The 21,181-nt window shown below is 37.1% G+C and overlaps 1 protein-coding gene across 1 annotated transcript; it reads left to right on the forward strand.

The window, feature by feature from the left end:
• Window positions 1-258: 258 nt before the first annotated feature.
• On the forward strand, window positions 259-19,045 carry RWDD1 (RWD domain containing 1). Its single transcript, XM_049771373.1, has 7 exons — window positions 259-500; window positions 7,901-7,966; window positions 10,837-10,967; window positions 14,018-14,161; window positions 15,041-15,173; window positions 15,857-15,919; window positions 18,746-19,045. Exons 1-7 carry the CDS (start codon window positions 428-430, stop codon window positions 18,868-18,870), a joined length of 735 nt encoding a protein of 244 aa, XP_049627330.1. The 5' UTR covers window positions 259-427; the 3' UTR covers window positions 18,871-19,045.
• The last annotated feature ends 2,136 nt before the right edge of the window (window positions 19,046-21,181 follow it).

A 21,181-nucleotide genomic window follows, 5' to 3' on the forward strand; every position in this document is an offset into this window, starting at 1 on the left:
GATTAGCCAGGATGGCCTCCAGCCCAGACTAGTAGAGCAACGCGATGTCGCGCCGAGGGGGCTTTTCCGTGTCAGGTCCCACCAAAGTCAGCAACTGGTCGTAGGTGTCTGCAGCGAATGCCGGTCAGAACGCTTCGCCGCCTCCAGCCAATTCCAAGCGGGAGCGGGACAGGCAGCACATCAGTGACCCAAGTAGTCAGACCTAAAGAGTCGAACGCAGAACGGGGAAGTAGGAAGAGGCCCGCGCGCGGGGCTGTTGCTCCGCAGGCCCCGCGGAGGCTTTGGGCGCTGGAGCCGCCTTGGCCGGGACTGTGCGCCTGCGCTCGGCCGGCCGCCACCGCCGCCGCCGCCACCCCTGCCTGCTTTCCCGGCGCGGCCGCGCCGCCTGCGTGTCTGGCTTGCTCCATGGGCAGCAGCGAGGGGCAGGATGACAGATTATGTCGAGGAGCAGCGCAACGAGCTAGAGGCTCTGGAGTCCATCTACCCCGACTCCTTCACAGGTGACGTCCGCGTCCGCGCTCCTGGGCTGAGCTGGGGGCCGCGTGGCCGGCGTCTGGGCCAGCCTCCTCGGGGCCCGCTCTGCACTTTAGGTGCGCAGGCACTTGCCTAGGAACTCCGCAGCCGAGCTCTCCCTTGCTCTGCTGACCGCAGTCTGCCAGCGGAGTCTGGGAAAGGACGGGAGGTCCTCGGCAAGTTGGGGCCTGGGATGGAATTGGGGACCCTCGGAGGTGTGGGTGTCCTTTACCAGCAGCCACGGGGCGTCTTGGGGACTCTGACGTTTTGCGCGGGGACTCCCAGGGACTGATCTCTCCGGGGACGCAAGGCGTGGACTTTCGCAGACTCACCTGTCATGAGCTAGACTGTTTAATTCCTTACCAGGGTGGCATCCAGCGTGGCTGTCTTCAGAGTTATCATCCCATGTCAGTTTGAGAATGACTTCCTCACTGAAGTTCTTTCATCTTTTTCCCTCCCTCCCTCCCTCCCTCCCTCCCTCCCTCCCTCCTTTCCTTCCTTCCTTCCTTCCTTCCTTCCTTCCTTCCTTCCTTCCTTCCTTCCTTCCTTCCTCCCTCCCTCCCTTCCTCCCTCCCTCCCTTCCTCCCTCCCTCCCTTCCTCCCTCCCTCCCTTCCTCCCTTCCTCCAACTAACCACAAAGGTGGTTCTGCTGGATGGGGTGTGGATATTAGACCTGAGCTGGTCTTGAACTCTCTTGCTAGGTAATGAACCTCCGAAGGGTCCCGTGGATTGCTCTGAGTCCACATGAGTTACTTTTTTTTTTTTTTTTTTTACTTTTTTTTTACATTTTTATTTTGCTGGAGTTGAGGTAAGTCGTGGGTCCATACCCTGCGTTGCCCAGGGATTACTCTTGGCTCTGCCTTTAGGAATCACTCCTGGGGACCATTTGGGATGATGGGGATCATATTCGGTAGACAGCACCCAAGGCCAATGCCCTACCTGTTGTACTATTTCTGCAGGCCCTCTGATTTACATCTTGACCTTCCAGCCTAATGAGATTTGGAATCTTGCTCTTCTAGGGATAAAGAGGGCTCTAATTATTTGCTAAATTGAGCTAATCTCCAAAATTAGGCATGTTTTAAAGGAAGACATGTATGAAGCTCTACCTCAGGTGATTGTCAAAGTGCTACAAGATAACCATGTCAGCGTGATTTCAGTTGTTCCTTTCAGTTTTTGAGAAGTAATGAAATAAAGCCAGGAATAGTGAGTAAAGCCTAGGATTGTGAGTCACTCGTTCCTCATTCCTTCCCTAGACATTTCTTGGGGATTGTCAGCAGTCAAAGAACATGACATGTTATTTAAATGTATAAACTTCAGCTCTTTCCTGTCACTGTTTAATGAAGCCTGGTTTTTTTAAGTTCTACTTTTTCACCGTTGCAATGGTAACAGATTTTTCTTTGCTTTACCAACAGGCAGATATTTCTCAGCTAACCCCATCTAGCTCTAATCTTGTTCAATTTCTTTCCACTAGCCGTGCTGGGGAGACCAAATGAGATGCTGGGGATTGAAGCTGGCCACATGCAAAGCAGATGCCTTACTCGCTGCTCTATATATCCAGTTCTTAAATCTCAGTCTTCATATTTTCATACCAGATTTAAGAAAGGGTTTACTTCTATTTGCCAAGGAACAACAGTTGGTAGTTTTCTAACTTCATTTTGAATAACATTTTATATTAGATTTGGTAAATCCTTAGTGTTGTTCCTGAGGGAAGTAGATACCCTGCTTCCATAGATAGCTGAAATCTTGATAAAAAAAAAGCCTTGTGTCTTTGTGATCACCTCCTTGTGGATGCTAAAGAAGCACAGTCCAGCCAGCCTTTAGCCATAGGTACACAGATGTAGCCTAATCTGAGAATTGACTCATTTGCAAAGAATTTTTTGGCCCAATGTTGCAGTTTTTAGTGAAATGTAATGTCATAATATGGTTTATTTCTTTTTGGGGGGTGGTGGTGGTGTCAAACTCTTTTATTCAGGGCTTACTCCTGCCTCCCTGCCCTGGCTGAGACCATCTAGGGTGCTGGAATCAAACAGGATGCAAGGAAACTGCTGTATTATCTCTTCAGCCCAGTTCTTCTATACAGTTGTTTCTTCTTTACCTCCTCCTCCTTTTCTTCTTCTTCTTTTTTCCTTCTCCTCTTCCCCTCCTCATCCTTTACTTCCTTCCCCTCCCCCTTTTTCCCTCCTCCCATTGATTCAAATCCTCCTAATAACTTGTTTTACGAAATATAAAAGGACTCTCCTGCTATCTTGTCCTCCTTCTGTAGTACTTCACTTGACATGGTACTACTACTTCGAATTGGTTTTCCCATTTCTGTATCAAAATCTTTGGCTATTGGAAGTTTAGTTGGACCAAATTTTTGTCCAAGTAGCAGGATTGAGCAGGCACTTTATAGAGACTGAGGTCAACTTATAAGGACAGTTTTTCAGTTTTAGTAAGACAGGCATTCCCTAAGAATAGAACTTATTTTAATATGGACTGTGGTTCTATAGGAGAACCTTAATTCCATTTGTGCATCATTTTGTGTACTTTTCAGCTGCTGTCTTCAATATCTCTGTATTTGATAAAATCATTCTTTCTAGTGTACAATCAGTTGCCCTATGTAACCTTCAGCCCCTTCCTCTACTTCTTTCTGTCCTATACTGTTTTCATTATTCTTCACCTTAGCACACTCAGAAATGTACTAGAATTATTCTTTGATCAGAACTCAGGATCCATTATTTTTTTCAAATACAGTATACCATGTCTTTTTAAATTACCTCCAAACTTTGGAGTATAATTTTTTTCATGTTCAATTACTTTAAATTGTGACAATCACTCCTTCCAAAATTACAGTGGTTTTAAGAGATAACAGTTTTAAAACTCCATTTCAAGAATTCCTCAGGGTTACAGGCTGCTTTTTAATGGTCATCTTTAAGATAAAAAGCTTGTTCTTTAGGCGTTAGTTCTTCCTTGAACACCTCTGTAACTTCCTCATCTTCTGTATCTCTTTGCTTGATTATTTTTTTCTGCTTTTTTCACGCTAGAGATATTTATGTTCTCTTCTTTTGGTTTGTTTTTGTTTGGGGGCAAAGCCCAGCTATGCTGGTGCTCAGATTTAGTCTTGGCTCTGCACTCTGGAATCAGTCCTGGTAGGGTTTGGGGGACCATATGGGATGTTGGGGATAATCCCAGCCAAGTCTCATGCAAGGCAAGTGCTCTACTTTCTCTGCTCTAAATGGCCCTCTCATTTGAACACAGATTCTTCTTTCTTGCTCTTTACATCTAAGTAAATTTTATTCAATAAAAATGATTTTGCTTCATACACATACACACACAAACACAAACACATATACAAGCACACAAAGCTCACCCCCTTGGTCAAGAAGGTGTTCTTTTCCAGACTGTAGTATAAAAAAGGAATGGAAGATGGACTGGAGATAAAATGCAGGAATTTCTTAGGAAAATTACCAGGAAACTATCAAAGGATATATTTGCTTCTGTTTCATTACCTGAAATTCAGTCATAAGACACCTAACTTTTTAGATGCTTAGAACTAGAAGGGGAAATGTTGTAGAAGCAAAATAATTACTTGCACAAAATTAGCAGTGTTCTTCCAGTTTTCTCTGAATTGTATCTGCCTTACAACTTTGTTATTATAGTGAAGTTTGGTGTAGTACTAGCTGTATGTTTTAGCTGTATGTGTGTATGTTTGACAAATAATAATCTCAACATGCTCAATTTTTATATCTATATACGGAGAAATGATATGAGTGTAAAAACTTTATAACTAATAAACTATGATACTCTTTACAAGAAATTAATCATTGTAGATGCTGATTTTGTTCCCAGTTCTCTAAGGCTGGTAGAAATGGGAGGACAGTTTGGTCTTGTTCTTGTTAGCATCCCTGGGTACTTGATTCCTCATTTCCCAAATTTTTATTATGTATTTTCTTGGAATGGGCAGAGACATTATGTAAGTAATTTATAGTGTGGGTAGGATGCAGCTGTAGCATAAGGAGGAGAGAAAGCCTTAGTTGTTTTGAAGAATTGAGGGATTATAAATATATATATATATGTATGTATATATATATAGAGAGGAAAGAGGAAGAGAGAGGAAAGCCTTAGTTGTTTTGGAGAATTGAGGGATTATAAATATATATGTATATATAGAGAAAGAGAGAAAAGAAAGGAGAGAGAGAGAGAAAGAGAGAGAGGCCAAGTAAATGTGTCTAGGGGAGCAATACAGCATGCTCAGAAATCTGACTCTGAGCAATATTTGTTCAAAAAAGACAAGTCACTTGGCTATTGCCAAAAACAATAGGACAACAAGTGAAAGGCATAGAAGATGAGACTTTCCAAGTTAGCAGGGCCAGGTCACAAAGACCTTGGTAAGGATTTAGAAAGGATTTAGATGTGATCTTGCAAGCCAATGGGTCGTTTTGCTTTCCCCCTCCCACCCCACACGGGTTTAAATACTGCACACTGCAGACTTTGTCACAGTAAATCCAGATGTATTTGGGGTGGTCCCATAGGCTTCAGATTATAGATATTTTTTGTTTTTGACTATGACACCACTTCTTTCTTAGAATCAATCTCAGTAGCACTGTGTACAGAAAACTGCTGCTATAGACTGATAACAAAGTGATAGAATATGCTATAAAATTTTTTCTGTGGCCTAGACATTGGCTAGTTTTGGGTGGGTAGGGAAAATCATCTTTTATACCTCGCTGACTCTACTTTTGGTTTCTATTAACGCTTTTGTCTGTAGAATGTTTTTACTGCATTACTACTAATTTAAAACAGGTACTTTTTTCTTTTGTTTCCCAGATTTAGAATTTCTTTCAGAGCTGGTCTTTATTTCTCTCTGTATTTTCTTTCTGACTGTTAACTTTTGCCCTCTTTAAATCCACTTCTCCATTTCTGATTGCATACTTCCAACAGAAATTACCTGCTGTTGTTTAGATATATCATAGCTGTTTTTTTAGTGCATGTTTTATATGCGTATGTGTACATATATATGTTTGGGCCACACATGCTCTGTTCAGAGCTTCTGATTCTGTACTCTGGGATCACTCCTAGTGGTAACCACAAGTTAGCCAAATGCAATGCCAGGAATTGAACCCAGGTTCAATTGAATCCAGGTTGACTGTGTGCAAGGCAAGTGCCTTACCTGCTGCACTATATCTCTCTCACCTGGCGCACCAACATTTTTATTTTTTAATGAAATCCTATAAACAATTTATTCAGTCCTGCTAATTCTTAGTTGTATAGCCTTGAGAAAATTATTTCAAAATTCTTTTCAATATAATACTGTATTTCATTAATTCTAAGACACTTATACATTTTAACATTTCTGAAATTAGTTTTATAATAAATAATGTTATACTTTTCATTTGACAAGATACACTACCTACAAAGTCATGAACTTGATTTGAAATCAAAGAATCTTTATATAAATGCACAGCACAGGCATAGAATAATTAATAAATGTTAGCTGTTTTTATTCAATATAGGTAACCCCCTTATTTGGTGTCTCTTGGAGTTCTAAAATGTATAGGACATTGGCATGCCATTCGATAGAACCTGTATGTGTGTAGTTCAACTGTTAGACTTCATGATATGCAAAGGTTGATGTTGCATCTGAAAATAGAGATTAAATTGATCAATTATAGACAGATTGGTTTAAATATAATTCCAATCATAATTATAAGGTATACTATAATTACCTTTCAAGGATTTTTCAACATGACTTCCACTCCCTACCCCCAGACCTGTTATGAATGAATGCATGTGTGCAGGATGCCTATGTTTAATCCCAACACTGCATGGTTTCATAAGCACCACCAAGTGTGGCTGAGAAAGAGTCCTCCGGCTAAAATTGAGGAAAAATATATAGTCCGGCAAATCTTTTTTTTTCTACTAATCATAGATATTCAGTATTGCCTCAAGTAATTTTAAACCAATTAAAAATGAAGTTTTGAAAACTTGATAGTTAATGTTAATGAAGTTTTTAGAAGCTCTGAGTATACAGAATCTGAGTAGTTTTTATAGTGAATTCTTAAAAGATTCCTCTAATTCTTTCATTTTATTTTGTTTTGGGGCTATACCTACCACTGCTCAGGGCTTCCTTTTGGCTCTGCGTTGAGGGATTACTCCTAGTAGTCTCAGAGGACCATATAGGATTGAACCCAGGTTAGTCGTATGCAAGTCAAGTGTTGTACTATCACTCCGCCAAAGTCTTTCATTTCTGAGAGAGATTGCTGAGTGCTGTCAGCCTTCACAGAGGCATACACATTCCTGTCCTTGAATGAGACATAGAGTTTTCTCTTGGACTCAGCAGCAGTTACAGGTTGCTTGAACTTTCCTTGTCACTCTTATGCTTCTGAATATACATTTATTATTGTTCTTATACTCTATTAATTTAGCTCTTTCATTGAGCCAAAATTTATTGTTTTTAGATACTACCAGACGTTATTCTAGAAACTCTCATCCATTTTTTTTTATAAAACTCTTATGAAGGAGCATATACCTAACATATATTACTTATACATCAGGCTGCAAAAAAAAATATATGAAAGTCATATAAATGCTGGTTTATATGTACCTAATTATAAGCAGATTATGTTTTAACAGATTATATTTGGATTTATAACAAATTTTATAATTCCATGACAGATAGCACAGTGATTTTAGAGATGATGTGGGAGAAAAGCTATTAAATTAATATTTATTTTTTGTTACCTAGAATGTATAAATATAAATATTACTGGTAATATTGAATAACTGTGTATTGTAATGGCAAACATTTTGTTATTTCATTGAGACATTTTTAGAAATTTTTGTTTATTTCATTTTGTTATTTCATTAGACATTTTTAGAAATTCTTGTTTATAGGTAGGAATTATGAATTTAAAGGTAAATTTTGAGGGCTGGGGATGTACCCAGTGGTAGAACACATGCTTTGTATGTATACTTGTTCTCTGATACCACACATACAACATAACACACACAGAAAAAAGAAAAGGAGGTGAATTGTTCTAGTTGATTTGATAAAACTCAAAGATTTCTAAAGAAATCTTTAGATGGAAATTGAAATCTGGTGGCAATTTTCTTTGTTTTTTGGATCATACACTGGTATCAGGTACTACTTCTGACAATTCTTGGAGGACCATGTAATGTTGGGGATAAAACCTGGGCCTCCTGTATGAAAAACTTTAATCATTTTCCTTGATACTTGTTGGTGGGTCAAGTTGTTGATACTTATTTGTGTCAATTGAATACTCTATCCAGTTTGTAGAAATGAGAATATAAGCATTCAATTTCTAGGACTGGGTAGTCATTTTGCTAGTAAGGGGAAGAATTTGCCTTAGGAATATTTACTGATTTAACTGTGTATATTTCCTTGCAGTATTATCAGAACATCCACCCAGCTTCACCATTACTGTGGCATCTGAAGCTGGAGAAAATGATGAAAGTAAGTTTAACTCCAAAGTACATCTTTGAGGTTTTTTCAACTTTACTCTCCCAAGAATTCTACTGCTGTTCTGTTGGATATTGAGATACTAAAGTGCTTCTAAGACTCAGGTTGTGGATGTTAAGAGGTAGAGTGTGTCTTGTATTTTCAGTCCCCTAAACTGTATTTCTCCTATTCAGCAATACCAGGTGTGACCTGGTATATGAAAAATTCTAGTCAAATCTACTCAGAGGGCCAGCCATGTTGATCAGAAGAAGTAGAGCACCAGCCTTTAATTTTGTTCAATTGACTGCAAGAAAAAAAGAGAATCTAGTATGAATGCTTCTCAGAATTTTTACCATTTTACATTTAAACATGACAGAAAGCAATGGGAAATAAATGAAATATTTTCTGACATTGTGAACTTAGCTTTAGAAATGAACATAGTAACAGTGTTAGATGGAGAAAGCAAGGATACAAGATTTTTGATTAAAGCAATAATACTCTCTGGATACATATTTCAGTAGTTTATGATTTTGTTTTGAGAGCTATTTTTCCTCCATGATCCCACCTTTTGACATTTTGATTGCTTACTGGACAATCTAATTGGTTCTAAACTGTTGTTCTAAATTGGGTGAATAAACACCTAATTATATGCTTTCTTTTTTTTTTCTTAGTATAGATATATTGCTGCTATTTAATGTTATACATAAAAACACTAATATGCAGCCATAGAACTAGGACAAATATGCAAATTGAAATAAATCAGCAATAAAATTAGTACATTAAAATTAAGTACATTTAAATTTGGCAAGATGTTGGGTGGGATGGAGGTCTGAAGTACATTTCCACCTTTGTCCTGTTCAGTTAATATTATTGGCCCCAAACTTCTGCCCCCTCATCCCTCCCAGTAAGGCTAAAATTCTGCCATAGAAAAAGATATTTTGTTTAAAATATAAATATGTACCTGATGACTACTTAAAAATATTTTTAAGATACTGTAAGTATACCGAAATGTTAATGATGATCACTTCTTCATGATGGGATTGCTATTTATTTTACATTTCCCTAATACATTTGTTTTTTACAATGGTTATATTGAATTATATAATAAAACCAGTAAGTTAAAGTTATCCTGATCTACTAATAAAATTTGAAATATTTACGAGTGAAGAATGCTAATGGTACTGTATACTTAATATTGAGTTAATACTGATTCATTTTCATATCCATTAACAGAATTCTTTGTATCTTACACAAAAATTAAAATATAAAAGCACATTGAAGTGTCTCCTCTTTTTCTTCTCATGGAGTGAAATTTTGATGTAAGTTAAATCAAAATCAGGAAGCTTTTTAAATTAAAATATGAGTTATATGGGGATAAAGCGATACCGCAGTGGTAGGGCATTTGCTTTGCACACAGCTGACCCAGGACGGATTACGGTTCAGTACCCCACTCCCCCACCCCCGTGTCCCACATGGTCCCCAAGGCAGGAGAGATTTTTGAGCGCAAAGCCAGGAGTAACCCCTGAGTATCACTGGGTGTGGCCAAAAAGAGAAAACCAAAAATGAGTTATAAGAAAGGTAAAATCAGTAAAGAATCATTTGTGACTAATAAATACTTTTGTCTAGTTAGAAATGGTGTGATTAAACAATTGAAAGGCTGAATTACTGGGATAAATACCTGACATAAATAGACTAATGTACCTGTAAGAATTTTATTCTGATACAAGTGGCAGATCTGAATTGATATAGACCAGAAGAATAAAAGTATGTATATGAGCGTGAAGTTAATAGTTTTTCTGACATTGGACCAGAGGTATAGTATAGCAGTAGCGCATTTACCTTGAACAACAACCTGGTTTTGATCCCTGGCTCTACTGATCCTGGCCCCCTGAGCCCCACTAAGAGGGATCCTGAGCATAGAACTAGGAGTAAGACTTAAAGCACTGCTGGGTGTGATTCAAGAACCAAAAAAAAAAAAAAAAAAAAAAAAAGACACTAAATTTTTCAGTTTAAAACATACTCAAGCAATCCCTAAGCAGTGGTTAACTAGTTTTGTGTAGATAGAAACTCAAAATTCCAGGGCTATCATAATGGACTTTATGTACTGGGAGCTAACTGTTATAGGGCCCTGAAATGAGTCTATGCTAATATATTTTTCTTTATTTTTCTTGGCCCAAGATTCCTATTTTTCCTGTATTTTTTCAGTATCTTTTGTTCAACTTAAGAGGGGAGTTTAGAGGGCCAGATGATAGTACAGTGTGTAGGGCATTTTCCTTGCACTCAGGTGACCTGGGTTTGATCTCTGGCTTCACATATGTTCCCCTTAGAACTGCCAGGAGTAATTATTGAGTGCAGAGGCAGGAACAACCCTGAGCATCACTAGGTGTGCCCCCTCCCAAGTAAAAAAATAACTTGGATTAGAGAGTTAGTTTAGAGCATTACTATACATACTTATACTTGCTGAAGTAGAGTCCAGGTATACACGAGTACTGCTGGAAGAGACACCCCCTCTTTCTGCCCCCACACATACTGGGTTGGTATGTGTTATTTATAGTTAGTGATTGCCTGGCTTCACTGTAACATGTCTTTTGTTTGCAAGGAAATTTATTTTGATACTTTTGGTTTTTTTTGAAACGGGGGCACATCTGGAGGTGGTCAGGGGTTACTTCAGAACTCGCTCCTAACAAGACCATATGGGATGTTGGGATCAAACCTGGGTCCATCTGGGGTCGGCCACATGCAAGGCAAACGCCCTACCGCTGTGCTATTGCTCTGGTCCCTGATACTTTTCATTGACACATTTTAAGTTAATTACTAATTTAGCAAGATGATGACTTCTCTAATTTACATTTTAAAATGTTCATATCAAATTCTTGTGTCTTTAGCTGTTCAGACTACCCTCAAGTTTACATATAGTGAAAAATATCCAGATGAAGCCCCCCTTTATGAAATATTCTCCCAGGAAAATCTAGAAGATAATGATGTCTCAGACATTTTAAAATTATTAGCATTGCAGGTAAGTATTTTATGGTTTGCACTGTATGTTTATGTTGGTCAATATAAATTTCAATTTTAAGAATAAGAAAATGCTGTTATATATATTTACAAGCAGAATTTATTATATTTACATAAACATACATATCTATACATAAACAAAGCATTTTTATTTTTCCTACTATAACTCTAAAATTTTAGTAAAATTTAGTAGTAAACTACTTTCTTGCATGAGTTTGTTTATTTGATCTGCAGTACTGAAAAATAAGCTTTGTGATTTTTTTTTTTTGGTGGGGGGAATAAAACATTTAATAGAGAGAGCAGAAATAAAGGACAGGAAGTGAGGTACTTGCCTTGCATTGTATATGGCTGCAGACCTAATGACCCTGGTTTACATTGCTGTTGCTGCCATCTATGGCTCCCTGTGAGCAATTGGGTTTTGCCTAAAGCCCTTTCACAAAATAATTACTCTTTTTTTTTTTTTTCTGTCCCTGCAGTCATGACATCACTATACAAAAATAATTTCTGAACAGTGGGAACAAGACTGTCAGTGTAAAAAAAGGTTTTTCTGGAGGGTGGTGAAGGATGTTCAGGCAATTTCAGGAGGCTCCAGTGTCACTCCTAATAATATTTGGCCAACTGATCTACATAGTTGGTTGATACTGGCGCTCAGGAGTCTTCAGCGTTATATCTCACAGTCGTTGAGGGACTGTGCTGTGCTGAGTTTGAACTTGAGTCCTGACACATGCAAAACTTCTACCACTGACCACTGAAGTATCTCCCCAGTCTCAATTATAAATTTTTTTAAAACTTTATTATTTATTGATCGATTGATTGATTGGTTTTTCGGCCACACCTAGGAAAGCTGAGGGGTTACTCCTGGCTTGGCACTCTGAAATTGCCGCTGGCAGGCTGAGGTACCATATAGGATGCCAGGAATCAAACGGAGTTCCTCCCAGTTTGGCTTTATGCAAGGCAAATGCCTACCACTGTGCTATCCCTCTGGCCCCTCATTTATAATTTTTGGCAGGCTGAGGGGACCATATGAGATGTGGCATTCGAGTCTGGGTTAGCTGCATGCTAGGCAAACACCCTACCCACTGTGCTATCATTCTGGTCCCTTGAAATGAATTATTGATGGTCATATTAGCCCAGTGTTTTCTGGAAGTAGGATCGATTGCTGGATGAAAATGTGTGACTTCTAAAGAATTTTGTAGTCAATGACAAATTGACTTATAAACTAATTGTGCCAAGTTATGATTTCACTATAGTCATTCAAGGGTTTGTCCATATTTGCTGAACACTAGAGAGTTTCATTTTCATTCTAACAGAATCTCAAGATAAAAATAATAACATCATAATTTAAATTTCCTTACTTCAAAGTGAAAATGTTTATAAAGCTTCTAGCTATCTAGTTCCCATATTAACCCTTTTTTGGTACTGTTTTTTTTTTTTAGAACAATGATATATATAAAAAAATATTCTTGGAGGTGGAGCAATAGTAAAGCTGATAGGGAATTTACCTTTTACATGGTTGACCCATGTTCAATCTCTTGAACCTCATATGGTACCTGAGCAGTCCCAGGATTTCTGGAGCATGTCCTCCCCTCCCCCACAACAATAGTAAGAAACAGAAAATAAAATTAATGGAAAATCTGTGGCAGAATTTATATTCACTCAACTAATAGAAGAAAGTGTTGCCTTTAGGAATTTGTTTTCTGAAATGTATCAAGCCTTCAGTTATATGACTATGGTAGATACTGTCCCTCTCACATAGATTTTATACTTTGGTGAGAAATATGCTAGAGAACTGGAAGTTTTTAGTTTGTGTGGAAAAGAGGGTGAGGTAGAAGACTACATTAATGAACTTAGGTTTGAAGTATTGTAGTAATCTCCAGGAAGCTGAGATCTGAAGAAAGAATTTGCCAGACTCTAAAAGGAGTAGAAAGCTTATCAGGGTATGGATCAAGTTTAGCAAAGATATCAGAAAAGAAGAAATCATTGTTTATATCTAGAATTTTTTATATCCTACTAAGTAATTTAAGCTTAAAATTTGAGATTGGTGATGATATATAATAGAATTAAATTATTTCCAAATAATCTTCTAAATGGTCTAAAAAGTATGAGTTTATTCCTGAAGATAGTTTTTAAAGAGGTCAACCACAGTACTTTTTTAGGCATATTGAAATGTTAGAGAAGTTGATATAAGGAATAACAGACCAGATTTGGGGGTGTTTTTATTCTGTTCTGGGAATTGAACCAAGGCCTCTTAAAACATTGGTTCTAATTCCAGAGAAAACCACATAGAAATTTCTTACATTATTCCAAATTGAAGATCATGGTGTCCTGGGTTAAGCTCATATTGATTAAAAGTAGGTAAGAGTTGTGAATATTCAGACTGAGATTTTATATTTGACTTAAACCTTTTTCATACTGAAAGAAATAAATGAAGATAAGTTATGAAATTAAATTTTATATTGAATATTTTGGAAAATCACTTTGACTTCAAAGTTTAAGTTCATTTTCATTGCTCTTAAAATACCAAAATAATGAAACCATGCTGGAGAATTCATGTACATTATACTATAAGGAAAGAGTTTTTAGATTCTACTTGTATTTACTGAACTAACTTTAAGGTTGAGTGTAGCGAATTTTTAAGATTTAATATTTAAGATGTTATACATATGCATTCAAATATTAAATGGTCATTTATTACTGGATTTGTGGCATAACTAAATTTGTAATCATAAATACATGGAGTCTGATTATGTGAAACTTTTTTTTTTTTTTTTTTTTTTTTTTTTTTTTTTTTTTTTTTGTGGTTTTTGGGTCACACCCGGCAGTGCTCAGGGGTTATTCCTGGCTCCAGGCTCAGAAATTGCTCCTGGCAGGCACGGGGGACCATATGGGACGCCGGGATTCGAACCGATGACCTCCTGCATGAAAGGCAAACGCCTTACCTCCATGCTATCTCTCCGGCCCCTATGTGAAACTTTTTATTATTGGTTTTGATCTTTCTGAAATGTTTGTTTTTTACTATAGTTTTTATTTGTTTTGCTTTTGGTTATATAGGCAGAAGAAAATCTTGGTATGGTAATGATCTTTACCTTAGTGACAGCTGTGCAAGAAAAGTTAAATGAAATAGTAGATCAGATAAAAACTAGAAGAGAAGAAGAAAAGAAACAAAAAGAAAAAGAAGCAGAAGAAGCTGAAAAGGTATTATTTAAATGTGATATTTACTCTTAAGTCTTTTGTTTTACTTTTTTGGATATTTTGGATAATTAAATAACTATTTTTGAAACAAGAATAAATTTCAGTAAACCTATAACCCACTAAAACTTTAGAAGTTCTTTATGTGTGTGTGTGTGTTTTTTTTTATTAATTTTTTTTTTTTAATTAGGTTTTTAGGCCTCACCTATTGATGCTCAGGAGTTACTCCTGGCTATGTGTTCAGAAATCAATCCTGGCTTAGGGGACTATATGGGACACCAGGGGATCGAACTGTGGTCCATCCTAGGCTAGTGCGGGCAAGGCAGACACCTTATCCCTTGTGCCACCACTTCGACTCCATGAAGTTCTTTGTGTGTGTGTGTGTGTGTGTGTGTGTGTGTGTGTGTGTGTGTGTGTGTGTGTGTGCGCACACACAGGATGAGGAATGATTAATCTGTAAAGTTCATGCAAGAAGAAACAAATTATTTTATCTATGAGAGTTACATTATAAAACTTCTTGCAGAGTGATGTAGATATTTAGTAATTATAAAGACAAATCTCTGTTTCTGAAATGATAAGCTATGGTATTAGTATATAAATCTGTATTTTCAAGACATATAGCATAGATTTTCCTACCAGTTCATAATTAATGGACTTCTTGCATACTGTCTTTGTTTTTATGTTAAAAAATTGCTTTTTCAGAGTAAATTTTAAGAACTAGTAGAAGTAGATTGTAAAACAGAAATCAGATTAATGTATTTCAGAACTTAAAATATTGGCTTTTCTCTGGTTATTTTAAAAGTGGTTATGTTCTTTTTTCCTAGCTTGTGATTGGGTTTTATGCTATAAGCTCAATTGGTAATTCTTGTCTTTTATTTTTTTAAGCAACTTTTTCATGGCACTCCAGTTACAATTGAGAATTTCTTAAGTTGGAAGGCCAAATTTGATGCAGAACTCTTAGAAATTAAAAAGAAACGAATGAAAGAAGAAGAACAAGCAGGAAAAAATAAATTAAGTGGTATGATAATGCTCAGTTTCTCCTCATACATTCATATATTATTTTGCATTTAGCAAGAGGATCATTTGTAGTGATTTGTGTAAGAAAATATTGTTGACAATCTAAGACAAAGAGTGAAAGCATTCCTCTACATGGTAATGTTTCTTCATACAGGTATTACATTTTGTGTTGTCAGATATTGATCTCAAAACGTCAGACAGGTCATGCAGGTACTCTGCCCCTGAGGAACTTCCTGGTCGTAATTTTGATGGCTTACCTTTAAATTTAATACTTCAGTGCATAGGTCCCAAGATATAGCTCCTGTAATTTTGAATAAACATAGACGAGATAGATCAAACCCATTTGTTTTTCTAAGCCTTTAGTGGATGTGTTTCTGTTTTAGTTATTGTTTTGGACCAATGGCAGGCTTGGTGGACCATGTGGGATGCTTAGGATTGAATCCAAGTCAGCCATTTTCAAGGCAAGCACCCTGCCTGTTGATTTGTCACTTGGAAACAATTTCTTACTCTATTTTATTGAAAATGTTTTATGCCTCTTAGCTACTGAACCCCACATATATTATAATTCAAAAGAAAAGCAGGTTTTAGATTTTTTTTTGGGGGGGGGGATTATTCTACTTCATAAAGGGTTAATAGGAAGGTGGAAGCAAAATCTGCCCTAGTCAAAATATTTCTTTCTTTCAGGAAAACAGCTATTTGAAACAGATCATAATCTTGACACATCTGATATCCAGTTCTTGGAGGATGGTAAGATAATATTAGAATTTCATATTTGCCGATGTGTGGGTATTTTTTTATGTTAATGATGAAGCTCACAGTAATAATGTAAAATTTTCTCCCAAAGGCTGTAAAGAATAAATGCTACTGTTTGCTCACTGAAGTATGCAGTAGTTTTTAAAAATATCTACCTGCTTCAGTCTCTCTTTCTTAATGTCCTTCCCAGTAATCTCCTCCTCAAAGGTGTTATTTTCAAATGCTTATATTAATAGTAGGGTTTTTAAAAATAAAATTTATTTTTACTTTATTTAAAGAAAATGCATCACATAGTTGACAGTTGACCATAATATATTTGTTTCCAGATTAGTGAGAGCAAAGTTATTAAAAAAATAAAAAAGAAAAGAAAGTAAATAAGAAAAAAGTACAATGGCAAGCTAATGTATCTCCAGTGAAATCATTAATACAATGTCAGAAGGTTTAGTAAGCTCTTGTTAACTATGCAGTCTGTTAAATTGGTCTTTCCTACAAGGAAGACAGTATCAAACGAAGCTATCCAGAAATTCAAAGCATTATTACTTTTTACGACTACTTCTGTGGAACGTGTTTTTGGGTCTCCTGGTAGAAGGAAGATATCAGTGGGGGAGACAATATCCGCACTCATTCCCAAAAAGCCCTGGTGATATTAAACCAAATAATGAAGTCTCTGAAGTACGGTCAGATTGGTGTTCCCAAAGAGAATTGTAAAGGAGTGGTGAGGCAGTGATAGACAAAGCAGTGATTCTGGGTGATGGATGCAGCAGGAGTGCTTTTGTCAGTGCAGGGGCTTGGTCCACCTTCTACTCCTGAGATTGCCAGCTTTTGCTGTGTGACCAGTGTACCAGAGATTTTTCATAGTGTGGTTTACATCTCCTTCAAGAAAAGGTTGAAGGACCAGAGTGATAGCACAGCGGTAGGGCGTTTGCCTTATACATGGCTGATCAGGGACAGTCTAGGGTTCGATCCCCGACGTCCCATATGGTCCCACGAGCCAGGAGGGATTTCTGAAAGCATAACCAGGAGTAACCCTTGAGCATCATCAGTGTGGCCCCCTCCAAAAAAAAAAAGAAAAAAGAAAAGGTTGAGTTTAAGGAGCTAGCCTGGTGGGAACATAGCGACTATATTTTCTACTTGAAGTCTTGATGATCTCTTATTGCATATAGGGAAAAGTTAATTTACACAGTCCTTCCATTTGTCCTTCCTCTTGTATCTCTGTACTCCAGAATCTTTTGTTAGACTACTGGGAAAATAGCTCAGTGGTAGAAATCTTGCCTTGCATGTGTGAGGCCCTGGTTTAGTTGCCAACACAGCATAGGTCCTTGAATATGCTTTTGGGCTTTTCGGAATGACTCTTGAGTACGAAGCCAAAGTTCGTGTGTGTGTGTGTGTGTGTGTGTGTGTGTGTGTGTGTGTGTGTGTGTGTGTAGGTCAAAAAGTAAAAGTGTTAATGGCTCAAAGGACTGGGATTTCAACCATTTGGGAAGTTGAGTTCAATTTCCAGCACTTCACTAAAGTGGTCTGAGAGTCCTCCAATCTTATCATTCTGTTTTTTTTTTTTTTTTTTTTTTTTGGGCCACACCCGGTGACGCTCAGGGGTTACTCCTGGCAATGTGCTCAGAAGTCGCTCCTGGCTTGGGGGACCATATGGGACGCCGGGGGATCGAACTGCGGTCCGTCCTAGGCTAGCGCAGGCAAGGCAGGCACCTTACCTCCAGCGCCACCGCCCGGCCCCAAATCAATCTTATCATTCTGAACAACACCAGGCTAAATATTGCTGGGAATGTCCTGATCATTGCTTGACACCACCCCTTGTTTCCCAAAATCTTTTATTCCAATTGGTAGTATTCAAAATCTTCTTTTCTCTTTGCCTTTGCATATACTTTTATGTAGAATTATTTATTCTAGTTCCTTTTCATCTTGGTGGAGTGGATTTTTTGAAAGTATTTCAAATTTTGTTCCAATTTTAGTATATGTACCATTGAAGTGAGCAGTGCAGGTATTTCAGATTTCATGTGCTCTATAAGTCTTTATTACTTCTCATGGAGTTGATTATTTGACCAGAGTTTACTAGTAAATAGTATTTTACTATTTAGTTGTCAGTAAGTATGGAGCAAGACTTATTCTCATTTAATTGAATGTCAGTGAGTTGTATGAAAAGGAAGGAAGAGAAACATAAATTTTGGTCACTCAAGAGTACTGTAATATACTACTTTCATCTATTCAAGACTAAAGAATCAAGTTGCTTAATTTAATACCAAGGTATTCTATAAAGCATTATTGATATTTGGAATCTTATAAAATATGAGCTATTGATTTCAAGGGGAACTAGATGAGCAAGATCAAATTAAATTAATTAAATGATAAGCTGAATGAAAATGTTATAGTTGTCATTATTGGGAGTGTGAATTACTGGTCTGAGTTCCATGTCCACTTAAAATTGTTTGTATTGCCAGGGTATGGTATCATTACATAACATATACTTTATCCTAAATAATTTATCTTGAAAGGCTTAATATCTGGACTTTTATTCTACTATCTTTTTTAAAATCTTTGGAGAGAATGGTAACTTTTGGGCTCTTATATCATTCACATAAAATATTAGAACTATGAGGTGAAATTGCTCTTAAAATTGGATTGGAAGCACATAGCTGCTTTCTGCTCAGCAATATAGATCACTGTTGTTAGGTTTTGCAGTAATACTTTAAAACATAATCATTTGCAATTGATAGTACATCTAGGAGTTTCTGTTTGGTACTGTCTGTAGGTAATGTCTTTTATTCTGAGTATTAGACTGACTATGAAATCTTTTGTCTTTCGCAGCTGGAAACAGTGTGGAGGTAGATGAGTCTTTGTTCCAGGAAATGGATGACTTGGAGTTGGAAGATGATGATGATGATGACCCAGACTACAATCCAGCTGATCCAGAGAGTGATTCGACTGACTAATAGACTCTCCCTGTCTGTATAACGAGGCCTGACTGTCACAGCATCTGTGGCTATCCTTAGAAGGGGTTGATTTTTCTTTCTTTTTTTCTAAGAAAAAATAATTTTCAGGAGAATATTCTTCTGAGAGCTTTCATCATTGAACTTAATAAACTGACATAAAATTTCAAATATAAAATGTTTCATTCCTTTAATTGTTAGGAAGACACTCATGTTTATAATTATCTAATGTTGGAGAGAGATCTTGCCAATCCACTAAGACTTGAAGATAGGCAACTTTGTGCACAGGTATGAATTTATGTTTGAGTGTCTTGGAAATTCTCTGCTGGAGACAATGCTAGCTTTTGAATTCTAAGAGTTGCCATTCAGAATATTAGCATAAGATGGATAGAACATTAATATTTAAGAATTTTCACCTTTTGGACATGCATAACTAGAAGCTTATTATGGCTAAAAATAAAATTATATGAGTTAGATTCCTCTGTAGGGTTGACATGTGTATACTTGTAGGTCATTCTCAATGTAGTTAATGATCACTGAGCCTCAATCTTAATTTTAAAACAGTTAACATTTATATTAGTGACACAGGTGATTCTAATGCATATTTATGTTAAGAACCATTCTTTAAAAGTTGTAAAGTATGTACTGTTATTTTCTCCTGCCTCTTTTCCTCTTTCTTCCTTTTTCTGCCACACTTTGCAGTACAATCCCTGGCTCTGCCCTGGGAGACCATGTAGTATTAGGAATGGAACCTGGAATTTCACATGAAAAATATTTTCCAACCCTTTCAGCTATCTCCCTGACTTTACTTTTCTAACTCATAGTCTGAAGAGTCTAAATTTCTTGGATTTCTATACACTACGAGAAAGCCATACATAACCCACATTCATGAACATGAGACTGCATAGTAATTTTAAATAGTTGACTTAGGAGAGTGCCAGTTAAAGCTAAGCTTCATGCAGGTTAATAAGTCACTGTATGTAATTGCCTCCTCTCCGTCCCTTGTGGGAGAGAAATCCGGCCAGCAGCTTCTCTCAACCAGGACAGAGTAGAAGAGCAATCACAAATAATTCGTAAGTGCTGAGCTCTTTTGTGATCACTTGTAAAATAAAGCTGTAGAAGTTAATAAAGGACTCAGGGTGACACATGCCGATCGAGAGTCGTTTATTGAGGGGACAACAGGGTTTTTTATACTTTGCTACTGTAGGAGGGGTAACAACACAGGATTGAAACATAAACCAATCAAGTTTGTACAAGTACAGCAACATTAACCAATGGGAGAGTTCATTCCCTTTTTGGGCTTAGTGCACATACTGCACGTACACATTTTGATGGCGGGAAGGATAAAGAGGAACCTGGCAGGATGAGGGGAGGGGAAGCAAATTCTTAGAGAGCAGGCACAAAAACAAATTCCATGGAAAGGTTAAGGAATCTGGTTAAGCCAGATTCTGTGTGCTGAGCTAAATTTATTTGCAGAGTTTCCTGTTGGCTCGGGGCTATGCAAACTTTGTGGCTTGGATCAGGCAGGCGGTGGAAAGTTCATCCAGAGTTCTTTTGAGCATGTGGGGTGCACGGTCACCCACAACTGTACTTTTAGAGGAGTGAATCTGAACTCCAATAGGAAATCACTTGTGTCATTAGAAATAGCTGTCTCCATTCAAAAATACATATTCAGAAGTACAGCAGTATCTTTTCCATGCTTTTTCTTGGAGTCAGATTTTCTGATTAAGACCAAATTTTCATGTACTTTCAGACCTATGCAGAGAGAAGTCTGAAATTTTATTTTAAATGGGAATTTGTTTTTCCTAAGGAGAGCCTTTTTGAAGTTAATTAGCAAGTACATAAGAACCTCAAAAAGTAGTTCAATTAGAGCTAAGTAAAACTATTATACTGAAGTAAGTGAAGACTTGACCTGAATACCAAGAATTATTCCACTTTCCCCTCATATGTGGTCTTTTTTTTTATTTTAAAAATGTGTTTTCTAAGTTGATTGAATTAAATTTGATCTGTTTATCTTTCTTTTTTTTCTTTTTAAATTTTATGAAGACAAAGATGCAAAGAGAGAGGACAAGGTGAAATTACACTGGGAAGACAATCACCCATAAACAGAATTTCATTTTTAGCCAAAAAACATTAAGAAAAATTAAACAAAACACATGCACAATTACTTTGGCCCTCAAGTCCCCAGATTATAGTACATTATAACATTTCTTAGCAGTACATAAAGCAATCTAAAGCCACAAGATTTATGTTAATACCTCCTTTAACATTAAAGGCTATAGTATTGTTGACACAGTTGATCATAATACATTAT

Source organism: Suncus etruscus, chromosome 4 (assembly GCF_024139225.1).
Source record: "Suncus etruscus isolate mSunEtr1 chromosome 4, mSunEtr1.pri.cur, whole genome shotgun sequence".
NCBI lineage: Eukaryota > Metazoa > Chordata > Mammalia > Eulipotyphla > Soricidae > Suncus > Suncus etruscus.